This window comes from Asparagus officinalis, chromosome 1 (genome assembly GCF_001876935.1).
Source record: "Asparagus officinalis chromosome 1, Aspof.V1, whole genome shotgun sequence".
Lineage (NCBI taxonomy): Eukaryota > Viridiplantae > Streptophyta > Magnoliopsida > Asparagales > Asparagaceae > Asparagus > Asparagus officinalis.
This window is the reverse complement of record NC_033794.1, coordinates 13,731,805-13,753,966: the sequence shown is the minus strand read 5'-3', so window position 1 is coordinate 13,753,966 and position 22,162 is coordinate 13,731,805. Positions and strand designations below refer to the sequence as shown.

Sequence of the window (22,162 nt, the reverse complement as noted above, 5' to 3'; positions counted from 1 at the left end):
GTTGTTTGCAGATAAATTGTTGTTCATATACATAATCGTGTGTGTTTAATTCATGGTTGAATCATGTATATATTGTTGTTTGCAAATAAATTGACATATATATGAGTTACATGTAAATATACAAAACCTGCACAGCAGCTGTGCATGCTGGGTGACCTGCAACTTCACGGGATTTCAAGTCCCGTGAAGTTGCAGTGCCAAATTTCCAGAGACTCGATCTCTGGCAAATTGTGGACTGCAACTTCACGGGAGTTGAACTCCCGTGAAGCTGCAGTCACAATTTCCAGAGATCGATTCTCTGGATTTGTTGACTGCAACTCCACGGTAGTTGAACTCCCGTGGAGTTTTAAGCAAAAATTAAGCTTCACGGTAGTTGAACTCCCGTGAAGTTTAATTTATCCATAAACTTCACGGGAGTTGAACTCCCGTGATGTTTCGGAGAATTTTTTACAAAAACCGACCTGTTTTCAGCGCTGGGCTGAAAACAGGTCGGTTTTTACAATTATTATGAAAAGGGGTCGGTTTTTACAATTAAATGGCTGAAAGGGTTGGTTTTGAAAATTTGTCCCAAAAACTAATCTCGTCAAATGGGCGGCCAGATGAAATCAGCGGCGCAGAATACAGGCGCAGCGAAGCAGTACCCCGTTAAACGCCGTCTAAACTCGAACAACGGACTGTTAACAGTGGGGCCCTCACCTGAGCGGGCAAAATTGTTCCTCCTCCTCCTCCTCCTCGTCTGATCTCTCCCAAAATCTCGACCGGATCGCTGTTCTCTCTCGCGGTCTCGAGCTCTAGGGCTCGAATCGATACTCACCGATCCAAGGTCAGCTTCGTTTTTTAACCCTAGGGTTTTGATTTCTTCATATGCTAATTTTCTATTGTTCGATTTTTATTAGGAGGAAGAAATTAAATTGGACTTGATTAATGTGAGTTGTGGTAGGAATCAATGTAATATTTTTGTTCCTTTTTTGTGTCTGCAGGTGATATTGTCAAAAGCGAGGACTTGGATTGATACTTGAATTTGAGAGCATGGTATGCTCGCCTATGGACACTGATGCCATTCCTTTTTAATGCATTTTTTGGGTGTAATTTCATGTTGTCGATGCTTGGATGACCTAATAAATTTCTCTCATTTGTGCTCAACGCTGATGTTGCATTTTGTGTATATAAAGTCTTTGTGCCTAATGTTCTTGAATCTTGGTGCATCAACGCCATTTGTTTCATGAATAGGGTGCGAATCACTTGTTGTATAGTAGCAACATGTGCGTGTTTTAGATTATATTTTCTAACTTCACGCTTCAATGATTTCAGAATTACCTTATTGGAGCATTCAAGTACCCATGTAATGTTACTGTAAAATTTGCTGACGGGAAAACTCGAAATGAGGTAAATAATCACTCGTGGTCCACCATTGTTCTCTTATGCTTAATAGTGTTAGTTGTGCATATCCCATCTTTGTTATTATATTAAGAGAAAATGAGCTGCTTGGTGATTCGACGTGAAATGGTTTCTTTGGACAGTCCGATCTGAGAAAGATCAACAATACTATTTAATGAACTTCAGCTGCTCAAATAATTGCTTTTGAGTTTTGATATTCTTAACCTGGTTAGGAAAAGTAACTACTTGACTTAGGAAAAACAATAATTGTTGAGGTGATTAATATGTGAGTATAGTCCCACATCGGATAAGATAAGAAAGAGTGATGAGTTTAAATAGGAGTTTTGGTCAATACCTGATAGATATAGTTTTTGGGCTAAAATTGATTCCTAACTTCTGTTTAAGATCCATAAACTCTAGATTAGGCCCGATATCTCCCCCAACAAGTTGTATCAGAGCTAAGGTCATGGTCCAAGTAATTTAAAAAAAATAGATGATCTTCGATGTGAAGCCCAAAGGTGTCGGGAGAATCCACGGATGCCAGTAGGAGTGATATAGTCTAGTTAGCCACCATGAGTGAAGTGGTGGAAGTTCCTACGGATGTTTGATAGCTCTGTGCTGAATGCATTGTCTGGTTAGCCCACGAGTGGAGTGATGCAAAAGTTTGTGAATTGGTTAGCCCACGATTGAAGTGGTGCAAAAACTTAGTGAATTCCGTGGAAGATTGAATTATAGTTGAATTGAAATATACTCATAAATTAAGTGAGAGTTGTTGAGGTGATTAATATGTGAGTATAGTCCCACATCAGATAAGATAAGAAAGAGTGATGAGTTTAAATAGGAGTTTGGGTCAATACCTGATAGCTATAGCTTTTGGGTTAAAATTGATTCATTTACTTCTATTTAAGTCCCATCAACTCTAGATTGGGTCTGATTTCTCCCCCAACAATAACAACTCTAACTTAGAAGCTATTCTTGTGGTTTTTAGATTATATTTCCATTCTCTTGTATTCTTACAGGCTTCTATAAAAAAGGAAAATGGCCAGACTGTGATGGTCCCTCTTTTTGAAAATCATGAAACCATAGCTGGGGAGGTAAAGTACATTTCTACTGAAGACATATATGCTAACTATTAATATGTTACGTGTAATTTTCATAGCCAGTACTATCATCAATAATCTGCAGTATAGTTGAAATCTTTTAACTTGTAGGTATCCATAGATCCACTTCATGGTAAAAAGGTGGAGCACGTTGGTGTGAAAATTGAGCTTCTTGGTCAGATAGGTACACTGTAATTTTGACCTTTTATTTTACAGTCTTGCTCACAATTATTTGTTTATATTCAGGCATTTGGCCCTTGTTTTGCTTCACTTATAAATGATTTTCCCTACTGGTATAATTCTTATTTAGCTTTTTGCCGTTATCCTTTATCTTTCCTAGTGGTATTTTGAGTTGTGATCCCCAGTTACATGAGCTTAAACTTTCAATGAAGGTAATTTTCCTGCCACTTAGCATTTTGCTTGATGGGAAGCCCTATTTTGGCACATGCTACCTATGAGCAATTTCTGGGAATGTTATCGATAGTTTTTAGAGCCTTTTTGTCTTCAGAGTTGCACGCTATATCCAGCACCATTTTGGACTGGATTTTGATGATGCCACAAGATGGATTTTCGCCCTGTTTTCAATCTTAAACTGCTATGGTATACTAATCAATTCTCCATGTATTTGCATGTGTGTGTTGATACACCATATTCATGCCATCACAAAGGCATATATAAATAGACACACATATAGCTTGCTATATGTATATTTCTCTTAAATGATTCATTTTGCAAAATATTGATGATAGACCGGAAGATTAATGCTTTGAATTGTTATCTTAAGTCATTTGCTATAGATCAAAGTGGAATCAATTTGTGTTTCAACTATCCCTTGGAATTTACTTATTCATCTCGATAGAGTGCCCTTTGTGTGCTTTGCAGATATAGCACTTGCAATCTGAATGACCTTTCATTTGCTTGACGCTTGACAGTCATCTCTCATGGAATCTTAAGTTACCGATGATTTAATGATGTGTATTTAGTTTATCGGTTTCATCATTGAAATATTTTAATCGCCATTGCAAGTTGTTGATCTGCTTTTGGACATGCCCCTTTGCTCGCACATTTCGAGAAGGCTTTTCGTTTCTATATATATTCTAATTTCTGGAAACATTAAAATTTTGTTGGATGTGTTTGCCTCGCTATTATTTAAAGTTCTAATGTTCATATTGTCCTGTCCCATGATCTCTATTTTCTGCTGCTTCTGCAGCTGCTACATTCCATTTTTTATTCACAAGTATACTTTAATTAGTTTAATAATATGTCATATATATTTTTCCCATTCAGAAGATGTCTGGTTGTAGTTGGAGTCAAATTGGTCTAACGATTCATACTTCGCTATGTTACATGATCTTTGTTATTCCTGTATTCCTGCAGAGCTGTACTTTGACCGAGGACGCTTTTATGATTTCACCTCCTTAGGTGAGTTGACGATTTTCTTTTTTTTTCTTTTTTCTCTATGGAAAATTGATATGCTTATTTTCACCATAGAAGCCTTTCTAAACTATTGACTAAGGGCTGATTTTTTGTTTTTCCTTCCTCGTTGAGTTGATATCTTTATTTTGTTATTGAATGGGCTACAAACAGGTGAGAGGCAGCACACTCTTAGTATTGCTGCCTGCCTAAATCTAGACATGTGTAAGGAAACATGAGGTCTATTGTATGAGTGTTTTAAGGCATTCCTTGCTAATCTTCTAAATCTTAATGAGAAATGTGTAGTTTCTTGTTCTTAGCTATGGTAAGTGATCTTCCACCTACAGTCTGAAAGCTTGCCAGCAAGATGCAAACAAAGTACGATAGCCTATATAATGTGTGGGGTAAGCTTTTTGGTTTTTTTTTTTGGGGGTGGGGGGGGGGGGGGGGGTGGGGGTTGGTTGGTTTGCATGCTGCTTAGTAACTACTTTATAAATAGCAAAAGGGATTGAAAAATAAGGTATTACAATATGCAAACCATTTCTCAAAAAGTAAGATATTACAATATGCAAACCATTTTGTCATAAGTAAGTGTACATGGATGAGTATATATTTTTTTGGAATGTGTTCAAAAGTAATATTGATGGTGCATATTTATAATCTGGCGACCACAGTGGGAGCCGACGATCTCGCCAACGAGATCGATGCGTCGCAGCCGCGGATCTCAATCCCGGTCGTGGAGGAGGTCGATTACGAGTTCGATCAAACCAAGTTCGAGGAATATCTTTCGGCCTCGTCCGGATCTACCTCCCCCCGCAAGTCTAAGAAGTCCAAGTTCTCTTCCAGCAGAAAGGTGCGTTGTTTTTTTTGGGGGTGGGGTGGGGGGTGGGGGTGGGGGTTGGTTGGTTTGCATGCTGCTTAGTAACTACTTTATAAATAGCAAAAGGGATTGAAAAATAAGGTATTACAATATGCAAACCATTTCTCAAAAAGTAAGATATTACAATATGCAAACCATTTTGTCATAAGTAAGTGTACATGGATGAGTATATATTTTTTTGGAATGTGTTCAAAAGTAATATTGATGGTGCATATTTATGTACTTAAAATTATAAATTTATATTATGTTGCATATGGGAAGTATGTAAAATTTTTGCTTGAAGTATTAAATGAGTAAAACCCCAAAAAAATTGGTATAGACTATAGAGACTTTTTTGTTGGTTAATGAGTTGAAAGCGCATGTATTGATGTACATAGAGAGTTTACATGAGAATAATCATTCAAATTAGTTTAAACATAAAATGTCAAATTTCCTTTCACTTCGTTCATGTTTGTATTGGAGGTTATGCAAAATTTCAGCTTGTAGAGTTTATGAGTAACAAAATCCATGCATTGTTGAAAAGGAGTCAATTACATAACTCATTATTTTATTTTTCTTAATTCATGTTCGTATGGGAGGTGAGCGACGAGCGTTATTATGTTATGCATTATTTTTATTTTTAACATTGAACGCATGATTGTTGTACATGGGTTTAAGATACAAACAACTTTTTAGATATGTTTTGAACTATGTTAAATCCTTTTTTTTCCTGTAAGATGCAACATTTGTTGATTTAAATGGAACAGGTCAGCACTCTGAAATATCTTTTAATGCTACTTTACTAAGTTTACTTGGCATTATGGCATTTAATAGCATATGGGAGTTTGGGCACTTGAAGCGTATGTGTCATGTAGTGCTTGGATTTTGTTGTTGTTGTTGTTGAATGAGCAACTAGATTCCACATAAAAAATGCAGACACCCTTCAGGTAGTTGTCATGACAGTACAGTAGATTTTAAAAACTACTTTGTAACCAAAAATTCAGAAATCCAAAAAAAAAACGTTTACTTTTCTTATTGCCTAATCTATGGCATTTCCCCCTCAAGCATCTATTGTCCTTTGCGAAGTATGCCTCACTACTTCCATATGGTTATATGATTTGACTAATTATTTGAAAAGTCATCTATTTCTTATGCAGTTCGTGAGCTGGATGTTCCTGGTGAAATATATGAAAAGAAATCGTATCCATTTGAGTTCTCGACTGTTGAAATGCCATATGAATCATACAATGGGGTTAATGTGAGATTGAGGTAAGTCATAGCTTGCTATTTGTGGCTTGGTTAGTAAGTGGGAATTTGTTTTGTTGACGGGGTTGCAAATTTCTTAATTATTTCAGACTCCTGTAGATCTTTTCTGTCATGAACTGTTTGTGACAAAAGAACTTGTTTCATATGATTGAAAAAATAAACATTGTATAAGGTCTAGATTGAGGAGTCCTTAATTGATGATTTTTTGCACCATTTTCCATCATCCAAGTCTTTTTATGTGATTGGCTATGGAGAAAGACTTGAAATCAAAAAGCTCTGTAAGAGAGTTTAACTAAGTCTTTACAAGTAGTGGTCTATGCATATTATCCTCCTTATGCTGATGCCAATCTATATCTGTGGTCTTCATGAGCGAGTTCCCGTTTTAAATTCCTAAAACCCTGATGGTTGATAGACCGATGTGGTAATGTGGGTACTCCCAACCAAAAAGGAAGTTGCCAAATGGCAGACTGGAAACATTCTAGACTAAGAGGTAAGGTGATAACTTTCTGCTGTAAGCAGTTGCATTTATCTGTAAGGCATAGTTACAAACCCAGCATCTAAATGAAATGTCAAACTCGATTCTTACCTCTAGTTATAAAAAAGATGAATTCATTTAAGGATCTTTAAAGAAATCCAGTTTGTCATTTCTTTGTGTAGCTAATGATTTTTTCCATCAATATAACTTCTCCCTATAAGTACTATATGTTTAGACCAAGAGCAATGGAATGGATAAATATAACATTTGGCTTCAGGTCTTAATAACAAAGCTTTTCTTCCTTCTTATGTAAAAAAGGCATCAAACTGTTACAACAACAACCAAGCCTTTATCCCAAATGGGTCGACTACATGAATTGAATCCTATTTTTCCATTCCATTCTGTTATGGGTCATCTCCTCCGTTAAGTTAGTCTTAAACATATCCTTCTTAATTACTTGTAACCTAGTCATTCTAGGTCTACCTCTACATCTCCTAGCCCCATTAACTCTAATATTATCGCCTTTTCTAATTGGTGCACTAAGGATTCTCCGTTTACATGACCAAACCATCTTACTCTGTTCTCTCTCATTTTATCCTCAATATCTCATTTTATCCTCAATAGGCATCAAACTATTAATATATTTTAATAGCACATCTCAAAAAAGCAGTGAATGCATGAAAAAAATCGTTTGCATAACATAAAGCATTAATTGTCAAGGCATCACAGGTTTCTGTTTCATATATAATTATGACATTTAATATGGCATATTTCCTGTTTGGCATAGTTTCTTTGGGCTGTTTCTTGGCCCTTTCATATAGCCATTTCCTGTTTGCATACTTCCTCATGTACCTTTACAGTTATATCCTTGTATGAGAATGTGCAATGATTAATAGTGAATTTTCTTGTATGCTTGCAGGTATATTCTGAGAGTGACAATCTCCCGCAACTATGTACCGAACATTGTGGTGCAGCAGGATTTCTGGGTATTCCATCTCACCATATTTTTATTTTAAATTGTGCACCCGTTCCTTTCTTTAAGAAGAAGAAGGGAATGGAAAACTTGAGTTTTTCTTTTACCAATTTCCTCCATGAATATTTGACTTGGACCTATGCTACATATGGCACATAACTGACCTTTTAGGATCTCACAGAATCAAATTTCTATCCTTTGATATGAGTTTAAACCTTGATTTGGTTCTGTTCCAATTGATATATGTTTGGTCTAGTTCACCTTTCCTCTCTCCAAGAAGAAGAATAGAATGAAAAATTCAAGTTTTTTTTATCAAGTTTCATAGATGAATATTTGATTTGGACCTATGCTACTTATGGTACATAACCTTTTAGTATCTGACGGGGAATTAAATTTCTATCATTTGATATGGGTTTAAACCTTGATTTGGTTCTGCTCTCGTTGATGTATGTTTGGTCTAGTACATCTTTCCTTTCTCCAAAATGAAGAAGAGAATAGAAATTTTGAGTTATTCTTTTACCAAATTCTACACATGAATATTTGGCTTGGACCTATGCTACAGATGGTACATAACCTTCTAGGCTCACAGGGAATCAAATTTCTGTCCTTTGATATGGTACATAACCTTCTAGGCTCACAGGGAATCAAATTTCTGTCCTTTGATATGCGTTTAAACCTTGATTTTGTTCTTGTTGACATATGTTTGATCTTATACACCTGCTCCTTTCACCAGGAAGAAGGGAAGAATGGAAAATTTGAAAATTTCTTTTATCAAATTCTATTCATGAATATTTGACTTGGACCTATGCTGCATATGGTACTTTACCATTTAGGATCTCACAGGGAAACAAAATTCTAGCCTCTGATATGGGTTTAAACCTTGATTTGCTTCTGTTCTCATTGACATATGTTTGGTGTAGTCACCTGTACCTTTTGATTAGGATTGCATATCAGATTATGACACACAATTATTTAATTTGTTATGTTTTATCATGAAAATCATGTTAATATGTGTGGGTATTTTCTTAAGAAAAACACATCAGATAATATTTCACGTGTTTTGACATATTGTTAGCATAATTTGCTGTTTAATCTGTTTTTATTTTCTACTTTTATCAGGTTCGCAACTATACTCCGGTTCCATCAATTAACAACAGCATTAAGGTCAGTGGCCTTCTGTGCAGATGTTCAGCATTCAAATGTTGGTAGATTCTCGTACCTCTGCAACTTATGAACTTTTGGGCTAAAAGACTATAGTGATTCATTGGTGATACTATATGTAAAGTGCATTGATTTAAATTTATTTGAAAGGTTCTTGAGGCAAGCTTTCTATCATGCAAAAAAATTTATTAAATAAATCAATAAATTATCAAAATGACAATAATGGAACATTGCTTAATCTTTATGGCTCTGCCATTGGTGCATAATATTTCATGTACAATCACCTTAACAAGTTGACACATATGGAGTTTCAATGAGGGGGAAGTAGAGGGGGGATACAAAGTGTATATAAGTGGTTTAATGTGCATACGTGTTATACTGAGTTATATACACATTATATAGGGCCAAGGGCCAATATCTGTCTTGAAGCCGTGTTCCCGGGACGTATTACGGGGAAACTGACTTATCGGTAGATATCTTGCTCTGTAGACTACAAGGGTGTTTAGGGGGCTTATTGTTTGGTCAAAGCAGTTTTTAAGCGAACTTTTTCATATATATCTGTTTGGTAGTATCCCAAAAAAGCTCTCTTTTCTAGTCTCATTTTAAAAATTAGAATTCTCCAAATTTCAAAGAACTAGCTTATAAGTTCACCAAAATAAGCTAGGTTTGACCAAGTAAATAACTTTTCTACTCACACAATTTTTTAATAAATTTTTTATCATAAAAGCTAATAACGATCAAAGCTAAAATAGCGTAAAAGTTTCTAAAAATAAGCGCCCCAAACACCCTTTGCATCTCAATTTTCCCATAATCTCTAGCCATCGAGCTGATATATCCTTTTATAAGGCTTACCACAAAACAATTTGGTCTCAATATTCTTTACCGCTTTTTAAAAATTTTTGGGCGATATATCCCTGACATGGCTGATATCCATATGTTGGCCGATATATCTTATGGCTTGGTGCGGAACAATATAGTTCTGCAAAATTTCTTTAATACTTTTTAACAAAAAATCCATCCTTTTGAAGTTTTTTTAGCAAAACTCTAGTGGACTCTTTTCTCTAAGTTTTTACAGTTGGTTTGTAATTCTCAACATATGTTATTTACGTTTTCATATGCTTAGCTTTGATTAAGTTATGTTTAGATTACATTTTAGAACATTATAGTATATATGAAAATCGTAAGATGTGGCACTCCGATATTTACTATATATCCCCAATATTTCCTAATATCTGCAATTCGATATGGATTTTGGTTGTCCGATATTTCCCCGATATCCGATAGTTAAAGCCTTTTTGAATTTGTAACTCCTATTTTTTCTCGTGCTGCATTGATGTTAAAATGTGTTTCAATTTTCTTGCACATGCTTTCGGAGAACCTCAATCATACTGGTGTCCCCATCATGTAAAATCAAATTATTTCTATAAAGTGTCAGGGTGAAGCATATATCTTTTCCTCAAATAAAAACATAAGATATATCACATTTTCTTGGGTTCTGGTTCGAGTAGGTTTTCCTTCCATGCTTGTTCAATTCTTGGACAGGCTTTTACAAAACCTACTCTATCAAGTTTCACACAGCTTTTGAAGGCTCTGCAAGCTGTGACCTCTGTATATATATTGGGATAGACTACAGGATTCTCTATGTAGATATCACATGCATGCAAAAGGGTTATCTTTTTAGCGAAAACTTCACCCCAAGCTTTCCTAATGCATACAAGTAATGTACCAAAGAGAAAGTAACCTGAACCCAACTCCGACCCGAGAAAACCAGGATTAGCCTTCGAAACTTTCCCAAATTTCTGGTTGCTGGGTCTAGAAAATACTAAGTCGTAATTGGGTTGGTTTATTTTGATGAAACCACTCACAGCTCAACTTTCTGAGTGCAACATATATCTTCTGCATATACACTATAATCTGAAGATATGTTTACTGTCAATTTCTTTCCTTGTGTGCTTCTGTGAGAAACGATATGGGGTCATTTACATAATTTATGGCTAACAGATGGAGGTCGGAATTGAAGATTGCTTGCATATTGAGTTTGAATACAACAAAAGCAAGTAAGCTCGTTCATATAATCAGACAGAAAGTTTCATTTGGTTATAAACTGCTTACCTAATCACGAGCCTTTTTTTTTTAATTTTTTCTTGCTTTTTTTTTGCCCCTTTTCTAATTTGAGCTCATTCTTATCAAGGTATCATCTGAAGGATGTTATCATTGGCAAGATATATTTTCTTTTAGTAAGAATCAAAATTAAAAATATGGAGCTCGAGATTAGACGTCGAGAGTCAACAGGATCAGGGCCCAATACATATGTTGAGACTGAGACGCTTGCTAAATTTGAGTTGATGGATGGTGCTCCTGTTAGAGGTATGGCCAGTATTAATATTGTATTCTTATTCTTCTTTATCGACCCCTTCTTCATTTAGTTGATGACATTTAATAAAGGGAGAATAATCAACAATGCTAACTCACAACTATTTGTCATCTTCAAGACAGTGACATAATTCTTGCTAAATTCAACTTGTGCTTATTTAATATCTCGCTTTGGACACAGTTATATGAATCAATATGTAAACAAGTCTTCATATGTTTCTATGAAAATATTTTTCTGATTTCAAATACTAATGATTATGGATGATACCATCATTCTGAACATCTGTCTTCTGTGATCCTGAAACTTGCTCATAAGCAATTTCATTTCGTAGCTTCAAGGTCTCATATTGTTTGTTGTGGATGATATTTTCAAAGAAAGGCGATGTATGTTTGTTCGGTTCTGGCTGGTAGCTACAGCTGCTGTGGAAGCCGCGCTATATTTTGACACTTGCAAGCAATGTTAATAGTTAGAGAGGAAACATTTCAGAATGTGGTTGTAGATGCCTTCTGTCTTGGAATAATTGAAAATTTTGTTAATCATATCAGTCTTGGAACAATTGGAAGTTATTTTTATATCTTAATACAATCAGCCTGTGACATATTTTGATGTTATGTCAGTCTCGGATTAATTGATAAGTAATTCCTGGTAGTTCTGTTTCTTACTCATGCAATCAACAGAAGATGCTGCAATTGTTGATCTCTCTTTAAAATCATGATATTCAAGGCCAATGAAGGGTTGAGACCACGGAACTTTTTCAGCCATCATTTTTTCAGAATCACTTTATCTATTTTTGCAGGAGAGTCTATACCTATCAGACTATTTCTAAGCCCATACGAGCTGACACCAACTTATTGCAATATCAACAACAAATACAGTGTAAAATACTACCTCAATCTTGTTCTTGTTGATGAAGAAGACCGAAGGTATTTCAAGCAGCAAGAAATCACCATCTATCGTCTTCAAGAAGCTTGAGGACAACAAGCTTGAGTTCCTTGAAAAGAAGCTATTTTGTTCAAAAATTTCTGATTTGCTTCTTACATTAAAAAATGTTGATTTTGTTAATTTAGGAAAACTTGAGCCTTTTTTTTCCTTGAAGAAGACTGCATCTTCTGTGTTTCTGTACATATTGGAAAATTGCTTGACCTCATCTCGTTTTGCACTGTCTTTATCATGGAGACTGGGTTGTTTATGAATTGAGAGTTTAAATATTGACATCCTCTTACTTATTTCTTGTAAGCATGATTCTTTTCTCTCTCTTTCAAAGCCGGACGTTTCTTATTTTTCATGCGGATTCACAACATTTTTTATTGGGATTATATCTTTTTATATCAAAGCACATAAAAATGTGTGACATGCTGTACGTGTATAAAAATAATGCCTTATTCATTTCTATATTGCAGTTATGCTTTACGTGCATCACAATCATAAAGAGGAGCATGAATTGTCATGGTTCCCTTAAACCATAGATTTGCATTAAGTAGCATGGAAAGTCCATCCACGTTAGCAGACTACTCGGTCTCTGAGGACTCGGTCAAAAGATAAGCATACTTGATTTAGCGACTCTTAGGCCTGACCAACAAGATCGGATAAGCAGCCAAGGCCCATGACAACCAAACTGACCGTTAGTTCGGATACCATGCATTGCTCCAACCTACATTAGAGGAACCTTTCTTCCATCAATGAGGTCATGACACGTGGTTTTACTTGCCCGCCAAGTAACTACCATAACCACTTTGGCTGATAGGAGGGTGACACAAGTATAACCCGATTTGCCCAGGCAAAATCTCTATAAATACGATAACCTTCCTCAGGTAAAAGGATATCCTTCATCTTGATATTAGCGCGACACTGCCGACTTAACCATTTTCTCAAAGGCCTGAACTACATATCATCGTCAATCTAACGTTTTATTTCTGTTACACATGCTACTTTAAGTTCAAACAACATCAGCCATCTAAAACAATCAAGAGGCCCTCACCAACGAGTTCAATGTTGCTAACTCAATCGGCTAGGTTTTACTTGCATCAACACTACAAAAAAGTAAGATAAACATAATGACGAATAGATACGCTATGATAACTCGCTTCATATATTTACTTTCAAAAAAAAAAAGTGAGCACCTAAGACCACATACAGCAGCAGAGCAAATGTGGAAATATCTTGTACAACAGGGAAGCAAAATGGAAAGCAACTGGAGAGAGAACGTTTTGGAGAGCAAAAATTGCCCATGGGCAAATCTGAATATGTGGGTCCCACCAGTGTAAAAAGTCCAAAAAAAAAGTAAAAAAGCCGAGGTGGATGAAATACGGTGGGTATATGATATAGTGATGTGGATGAAAGAGAAAATATGGTAGGGTATAGATAAAGTAAAAAAGTACATATTTGCCTTCCTGCTGTGGAGCTGAAATAAAAGAGGGTGCTAAATATTTAATTGGTGGGGACAAAAGCTGAGGTGGAGAGCAATATTTGCCCTCCTGCTGCTGATGGTCTAAGGAATCTAAATAAAAGAACTTCCGCTGGCAAGTCAGTTGACTTTTGCACACCGCCCAAAAATGGCCCAAACGTTAACAGCTGACCTACTCCCTCCCGTTTCTTTCACGAACCGCGATAAAGTACAAAACAAAATCACAAACGGAGAGAATTGGTCCGACTTTTTGCCCTCCGCCTTCTCCTCGATTCTCTTCTGAGAACTTTCCTCATCAAATCTCGATGGCCGTCGACGAACTCGAATCAGGGTCGCCGCCCGATCGCCGGCCGGATCCGTACGGATCCGTCGTGCTCGGCGGCACGTTTGACCGCCTCCACGACGGGCACCGTCGCCTCCTCAAGGTTTCGTTCGTTAATCCAAATAAAAAAGTTTTTCTTTTTTCCTTCAATTTTGATGATTATGATTTTGTTGTTTAGGCCTCGGCCGAGTTGGCTAGAGAGAGGATCGTGGTTGGGGTCTGCGACGGGCCGATGCTAGTAAAAAAAGAGGTCTCTTTTTTTTCCTAATTCAATAGTTTTCTGCTTAATGAAAAGCGCTTCAATTTTATGGTAATTTTGGTTTAAATTGTGAATGCAGCTAGCTGAGCTGATTGAACCCATTGAGACTAGGATGAAGGCAGTTGAGGATTATATCAAGGTGAGCTAGCTAAAAGAGCTTTTGAATTGGCTCTAAATTGTTGTTATATTTGTTGACCAATTATTTGATGGACGACTTTCTTTGGGATTCCATTAAGATTGGAGCAAAAAAAGGACAAAATTGTCAGGTCTTAATGGGTACTGTACATGTTAGAAGAATACTTAATCACAAGGTTTGGGTAATGGTTAGATAAATTTGGAGCACGCCAATTGATAAGGAGTCCAGAAAAGGGGTGAGTGTTTGGAGTTTATGTGAAAGTTTGTACTGTTTCTCCTACGGGTTGTGTATAAACTTCTAAGCAAAATTATCTTAAGAAGAGGGTTCTAGTTTCCTTACACCATGTTTGGGAATTCACTGAGGGAAGGGAAGTTTAGTAAAGAGGAGGTAAGGTAAAGGGAAGGTGAGGGAAAAGATAAATTTTGTTTGGGAATTTAATAAGGGGAATTCAGGGGAACCTATTTCACTCTGTTTCGGAACTTTAATAAAGGGAAGGGAAGGGAACTTCAAACTCAATCTCAGCCTTGATTTGGGAGGGTAAAGTTGTCGCTGTGGGATAATCTTTTTTCCTTTTTTAATCAGTTCTCTTCCCCTCACTTAGACCCTGATTTGGAGGGGTACAAAATCCCACTATTTTTCACCTCAATTAGCTTAACTTCACGTCTATTACCTCCCTCAAATGAGTCCCCAAACATCGTTTTATGTGGATTCCACTTTGTAAACAAGAAATCTATATACTCTAATGTAATACATGATGTGACACGTTAATGCATGAGGTTAAGAAATTATCTACCTCACAATTTTATTCTTGCTGTGATTCTGAACTGCTTCCCACCTTTACTCTAAAAAAAAATATAAGGTCAGTTTGGCAACCCCAACAAAAACAAGGCCCAAGGGGTATACTCTCTTAACCAGGCTAGAGTTGGACTAGGTAGGGGGTGGTTCAACTCTGACCTGGTTTTGAGGCTAAAAAGTGAACTAAAATAAGCTAGGCCAGAGTGCAATTACCAAACAAAAAACAAGATGAAGTCGGGCCATGTTTAAACCTGACCCAATTTCAGTGAGTTGCCAAACAGCCCCTAATGCTCTTCAATTGTAGTGTTTTTTATTTGATATGCCTTGTGTATAAATTTTTGGAGACTGTTTTGATTTATGCAAGAGCATATATTTGAAAAGATAATTGAATTTACTTTTTCTTAGTTATTTAATTTAATACATGTGTTACTATTAAATTCATTCTTAGCTTTTTTTACACTGTTTCCCTAGCATTTTTTTTCTTTTGGAGTATGTTTCTACACCATTCCTCCAAGTAGACACCTGTAGAGACCCGCATTAAATTGTCTGATAAATGATCAAGTTTTTTTGCCCCTTCTGCGCATTACCCCAATCAAATAAACCAACAACATAATTTCTTTATGTATCAATGAAATGACACATTGTTATGGTTGTCCAACACTGATGACATTTATTTACAAAGCTTGGTAGTGGTAGTTGTATTGTGTTCAGTCCTACACCGCAATTTCTTCTTGCTTACAAATAACAATAGCTGGGCTCTGGAATATGCTACAGTTCATCAAACCAGGGTTGGTTGTGCAAGTGGAGCCCATTATGAATCCTTATGGCCCATCCATAATTGATGACAAGCTAGATGCTATTATTGTCAGGTATATCTTGACTATGATATCATAAATCTCTTGCAGTCTTTTAACTATAATGGCAATTTTTTCCCTTGATATTTTGACCATAACTCTAGTTTTGATGCTCTAGCAAGGAAACCTTGGCAGGTGGTCATTCGGTAAATAAGAAGAGAGCAGAAAAAGGTCTTCCAGAATTGAAGGTATGCAATGCATTTTATACTTCTCGACCATTTATTTTAGTAGTTTAAATGTGATACCATTTATTCTTGATATCAAATTAAGTTGTATAAAATTGATTCACCAAGCTATGAATAAATTGTTGGCAATTACGCCACCCCTTTAATGTCGAATGTTGCATGAACGTTGATAGATTTGGTGGAAGAACGTGACAGATGAATAAATGGATTCTGAAATTTGGATCCCTGTTCGTAGCTGCAGGAAAACAGTTGTAACTGGACCTGCAAAGTTAATTTGGTCCAAATGAGTTTTACCTACCAACGAGAGAGAGTTTGTATTTGATCATTTCTTCAAATTTTGCCATGTAGAGGATTGAAATTTTCAAAAGTTCAAATTTTGATACATATTTGGTAATAAATAAATAAATATTAAAAAAAAAGACTATGGTTTTTAGGATTTCCTTGCCCACACCCTGAGCTTTGGGTTGCCCTAGTCCAATCCAATAAGCAACCCATGCACATTGAAAGCCACCATCATCCTAATAAGATCTTATGAAGTCAAGGATGTCTATTAACCCATGCACATTGAAAGCCACCATCATCCTAATAAGATCTTATGAAGTCAAGGATGTCTATTGATTTAGTCACTTCCTTCGGCAACTCTTATGAAGTCAAGGATGTCTATTGATTTAGTCACTTCCTTCGGCAACATTGTTTGCAAAGCTCGTAGATCATTGAATAAATCTTTCCCATGTATATTACATTGTTGGTTGTGTTCCAGTATCTTTGTAATTTAGTGCAATGTTCCATTAATTTTTCTTCACCAATACTCATGAACTTTGCATTAAACAAAAATCCGAAGGTTTCTTCATAGAGCTTGAATTGTTCAAAATGATCTTTGAGTGATGTAAAAGCTTGATCAATAATGTGGAGGAAATAGGAAACTCTAAAATTATCCTCCGGTGATTGACTACCTTCAACATTCGCTTCCACATCCTCATCAAAATGCTTTTTCTACGAGCCACTCTTTTTATCGGAAATGTTGGATCGATACCAACATCATTAGCAAGTTCATTGGCTTCTTTCATCATGTTTTCAAAACCGTCTTCTCTAAACTTTTCAAAGAAAACAATAAGCTCGTTTATTCTTGTAATTGCATCCTCCAAATTCATCTCTTCTTGTAGAAGAACTTTGTTAACTCGATTGACTTTATCTAAAATCTTATACCAAATACAAAAGCTAATCAAGAACTCAAAAATCCTCCAAAGCATTTTTACACTAGCCTTTAGCTTCTGCCATCACAATGTCCTCTTTAGAACTATTTGCAATTTCAATCAAAACATCTCAACTCCGGTGCTTGATATCCGGATTGCTTTAACACTTTCAACATGACTTTCTCAACGAGTAACTGACAATGGCTTTGGTGTAAGAACCTTTACATATGTTTTAAGAACATCCCACCGATGTGTTGATCCAACAAACAAAATGTAAACCTTTTGCACATATGTAAAAAATTTCTAGCTTTGACACAAGATTTTGTCATATCGCATAATGTAAGATTTAAGCTATGGCACCCACATGGTGTATAAAATGCTCGAGGATTTATGTCAAGAAATCTTCTTTGTACACTTTGATGTTTATCTTTCATATTTGACCCATTGTCATAACATTGACCTCTTATATCATCAGTGTTGAGATTAAGTTTATTCAAAGTATCTTCAAGTTGATTGAAAAGCCTAAGTCCCGACGTGTCATCAACCTTTATAAATCCAAGAAAAAACTCTTCCACCTTGACTTGATTTGTATCTTTAATATCCACACATCTAATGATAATTGACATTTGTTCCTCATGGCTTAAATCCGGCGTACAATCAAGAATAATTAAAAAATACTTTGCTTTTGAAATTTTGTCAAGAATTTTTGCTTTGATCTTATTGGCTAACAAAATTATCAATTCATTTTGAATTTTATGGCTAAGATAATGGCTCTGAACTTCTTTATCTACCACACGCCGAACATGATCTTGCATAATTGGATCGAATTCTGCACAGAACTCTATAAGTTGACAAAAAAGTCCGTTCTTCTTCTCATAAATCTTCTCATAAATCTTCTCATTAGTTTCACGAAATGGCAAACCATTTCGATAAAGAGTCTTCACAACCGTAATGATTCGAACTAGTATCATCTTCCAACGAGTTTTCTCTTTGTCAATTTGTACTTCTATATCTTTATCAATCGTTGCCTTTAGTTTTAGTCCTTTTTGCAAGTCAACCCACTTCACAACATTTGCACAATGCTCCGGATTACTTTCATGCTCTCTAAGCTTTGTACGAAGGTTATGCCAACCGTCTATTTCATTCTCCGCCAAATTTGCTTATCATTGGTTTATTCTTGAACAACTTGCAACAAAAACAAAATACCCTATTCAGTTCATTTGAATAGATAAGTCATTTTCTTTCATGCTTCTCGTCATTTGGAAATTCACGGATGTAATATTTGGAAGAAAAACTTGTATTTCTCCCGCTCTTCTTTTCACTTGGAAACTCATCATTTTTCTTTAAAATCTTGATAGGACCACGTTGAACTATCATCATCTTTTCACTTGGAAACTCATCATTTTTCTTTAAAATCTTGATAGGACCACGTTGAACTATCATCACCCTCTTAGTATCATTTATACTTCCCCACAATCCCGGATCATAATTTACTTCCACATCTTTCTCAAGATCAAGTATGCTTTCATGATATTTACTAAAAGCTACTTCATTGTCATTTTCGTCCACATGAACATTTTCATTCATAGTCTCTTCATGATCTTCATCACTAGCTTCCTCATTGCGACTTCCATCGCATAAGTGACTTCATTCATGGGCTCCTCAATGACCTCATCTATATTTTCACTAATATTGGCAGTGACACTAGCTTCTTCAACTTGACTCGAATGAAGAGAATGTTGTGTTTTTGCTTTGAATAGCTTAGAAATTGAGTCATCTAGTGATTTTTCCATTTCATCTTGACGTCGCTTGACTCTTCTATTATGAGCTCCAGAGTTTTGTTTTCTAATCCTTACTCGGTTTTTGTCATCTCCGTCATGGTGTACTGTGGTCTGTAAATATAATTATATAACATATATGAAAGCACAATCAGCTAAACTTAGGCTACTTAACAATATCATTATTATTAAAACAAACCCTAACTTCATTCCAAAACATCATAATCCCTAATTCAATTATTCAACAACTAAGATTCAGCCAAGATTCAAAATTAGAAATCTTAATTTCATTGCAAAACATCAAAACCCTAAATTTCTATTCAAAAAAACCCTAAAATTATTTAGTTAAAAAAAATTTACTTGATTGAGTTGGAGGAGTAAGCAGGGTGAAGCCCGAAGGAAGGGTCCGATGGGAGCAGAGTAAGGTCGGACCGTCGGAGGCTCGGGAATGAGGAGAGGAGCGGTTTCTTCTCTTTAGTTTTTTTCTTTTTTTTTGTGAGCGGAACAGAGACGGGAAGGAAGAGAGGAAATGCTAACGGAAATAAAGGAGTTGGATAGGTCATTAGAGTTTTTTTTACAAATAGAACCCCTAACAATTTTTGTATAAAGGGCCTCTTACAAAGTCCACTTCAAAAATCAAAGATAATTACAGTTTGAGGGGTGAAGGAGCGGGTTGCCCCCTGGCCCTGGGTTGCCCCAGCCCCGGGGCTTGGTGGGCTTACCCCAGGGCCGGCCCTGCCCACTACTGAACTTTGGCATTACAGATGAGGTTTGTGGCAATCTTGAAGAGCTTGTGTACTAGGCTGTGAACTTTAGATTTAGAACTAGCACATACATGTGTATTTATAGGTGACAAAAATTCCTATCGTAAAAATCTCATTTGGGACGCTAACAAATGAGAACTTTGGCAAAAAATTCCTTGAGAATTTACCAATATGATGTGAGGTGCAAGCTCACTGATAAAATCTGATGAGTTTTTGAAAGGGTTCTAGCACAAAAGAAGTCATGCTCCTGATAAAACAAGCCTAACTTCACAACTTTTGTTGTAACTATTAATGTAGGCATAAAAGCCTAGTTGTCACCATTAATGCATGTAGAATTTCTCCTATTACTGTCAAAGTAAAAACCGATTACATTTTAGAGAAAGAGGCTCAACCTTTATATATACGTCAGAAATTATCATGTTTGTTCTTGAAGAGGTTTTATGAACTGTTGTCATTGCAACAATGTTGATATTGTACTATTTTTGGATATATTAGTATGTCAGTCTTGACCATAGGCTATTACTCAAGGGATTCGGGGTTATATAGATAAAAATGAAAACCAGCTTGAATACGTTTAATGTAAAAAATAAAAAATAACTTGAAGGGGAAATTATAGAAAAATCCACCTAAAGTTTGTAGGATTATAAAGCCTTTCAAAAGTGAGTTTAGCCCCTGTTTTAATTTCTAAAAAAAAATTGTACACAAAAACTGTGGTCACAGGATATAACACTTATTTGCATTTTCATGTTTAAAATGTATAATATTTTATATTGGAAATTGACGATTATGTCGGACATTGATGATTATTTGTCGAGAACTGAAACTGAGGTTAAGTGTCAGTTTTAAAATCTTATGGGAATTTTCTGTAATTGACCCTAATGAATAGCGAAGGCACTGCCAAAATTCAGCAGAGGCACTATTAAAAAAACAGAAGAAGGAAGTTCAATTTGAGGGTGTGCATGTGCACATCAGTTGTATGTAGCTCCCCTTGTATGTCAGGGCAAATGTTTCGGATTTACTCAACCAAAAGGAAGAACCAATAGCAGTTTGTTTGTTCTTATTTATTTCTCCCCTCTTAATGAACTATTGTGTCCTTGTAGGTGGAAGTTGTTGATCTTCTGCCAGAAGAAACAAGCGGGGAGAAGCTAAGCTCGTCTGCTTTAAGGAGGCTTGAGTTTGAGAGCTCAAAGCAATCCAAAGAGCAGCCCATAGCAAAGCATGAAAATAACAACGAAGAAGAGGAAATGAAACTGATTCTTCATTAATGATATCTTCTTTAAAGTCTCCATAGCCACAGGACTGACCTCGTACCAGCAAACATGCACACAAGTGAGTGATGAAGCCTTATGCTTGTGACCGATGTGGTTTTGTGATTTAATATATATTTGATCCTTGGAGTCGTCATTCAATTGCCTATCATAGTGCCGTTGTATAATTTCTTATCCTACGTCGCTTTCATCACGGGTAACAAAGTGCATGATACCTATCAGAGTTCAGGATTGGTTGAAACTGTAATTTTTCTTCGTCATTGAAGCTTGCAAAGTTTGCAGGTATCTTGCCATTCTTTGAGAAACTATTTGTTTTATGTATATTGACACTCTCTGTAACTTATCAATCATGTTTGAGTTTCTGTTATTCTCTACTTGTTCATACTGGACAATATCGAAATGCATGAATGTATTTTGATGAATATGTATCATTTCTATTTGAAGGTTATTGCCCGTGAAGAAGAGGTGTGAAAGTATACAATGATCCCTGTCTATAGCCATTAATGATACATCAAGAAATAATAAGCTCTTATTAATGAACCAGTCCGTTGTAATGCATTAATACTTGGGTATTTGAAGATCATAAGCAACAGAGGGGTGGTGGCGCAGTTGGCTAGCGCGTAGGTCTCATAGCTGCTTGAGTTATCCTGAGGTCGAGAGTTCGAGCCTCTCTCACCCCAGTGCCTTTTTTCTGAATTTTTTCCCTCAACGGGTACTGTTTCAGAGTCGGATGATCCGACCCAATAGAAATCCGTTAGCCCTCCTATGTACACCTTCATCCATCGCTTGTTATTTCTCGACCAATTTCATTTCCACTGTGTTTGGGAGAAAGTTGATATATAGGGAAAGGAAAGATAGGAAGGGTTTCCACAGTGTTTGCGAGAAGGAAAGGAAAGTTGAAATAGGGAAAAAGGAAAGATAGGAAGGAGGATAAATATAATATTTTGTTTAGAAGTTTAGTAAAGAAAATAGAGGGAAACTTAGTTTATCATATTTGAAAGGAAAAGAAATAGTTGTATAATCAAATCTTAGTCATTGATTCATAGTGATAAAGAGCTAAATATTAGATCTTTTAAGTGTACTTTCGCTACCTTCCTCTATACTCTAGTTTGGAAGGGAACAAAACCATATGTTTTTATAAAAGCTAGCTTTTATGCACGTGCAATGCATGTGGTCAAATACCATGATTAAATATTTTTGGTTTAT

General features: G+C 36.0%; 3 protein-coding genes across 5 annotated transcripts in view; all 3 read left to right on the top strand.

Moving 5' to 3' along the window:
* LOC109830832 overlaps positions 1–1,019 on the top strand; it is a 3,446-nt gene extending 2,427 nt beyond the window's left edge. The window contains exons 4-5 of the mRNA XM_020398195.1: positions 136–324; positions 981–1,019. Of these exons, the coding sequence (XP_020253784.1) occupies positions 136–324; positions 981–1,019 (228 nt within the window). The remainder of the gene's footprint in view (positions 1–135; positions 325–980) is intronic.
* LOC109850961 (vacuolar protein sorting-associated protein 26A-like) lies at positions 589–12,221 on the top strand. Of its 3 annotated transcripts, none has more exons than XM_020421063.1 (12): positions 589–823; positions 981–1,032; positions 1,312–1,386; positions 2,397–2,471; positions 2,589–2,661; positions 3,855–3,899; positions 5,907–6,018; positions 7,410–7,476; positions 8,583–8,627; positions 10,626–10,681; positions 10,816–10,991; positions 11,314–11,537. In XM_020421063.1, the coding sequence occupies exons 2-12, from the start codon at positions 1,030–1,032 to the stop codon at positions 11,406–11,408; spliced, it is 822 nt and encodes a 273-aa protein (XP_020276652.1). In that variant the 5' UTR covers positions 589–823; positions 981–1,029; the 3' UTR covers positions 11,409–11,537. The 3 variants fall into 3 exon arrangements, with proteins under 3 accessions (XP_020276652.1, XP_020276658.1, XP_020276645.1); XM_020421069.1 differs by having other exon boundaries at positions 591–823; positions 11,330–11,537; XM_020421056.1 differs by lacking the exon at positions 11,314–11,537 and adding an exon at positions 11,795–12,221 and having other exon boundaries at positions 593–823.
* Positions 13,545–21,320, top strand: LOC109850954 (phosphopantetheine adenylyltransferase 1). Its single transcript, XM_020421044.1, has 6 exons — positions 13,545–13,827; positions 13,903–13,974; positions 14,063–14,122; positions 15,689–15,783; positions 15,887–15,956; positions 20,789–21,320. The coding sequence occupies exons 1-6, from the start codon at positions 13,708–13,710 to the stop codon at positions 20,951–20,953; spliced, it is 582 nt and encodes a 193-aa protein (XP_020276633.1). The 5' UTR covers positions 13,545–13,707; the 3' UTR covers positions 20,954–21,320.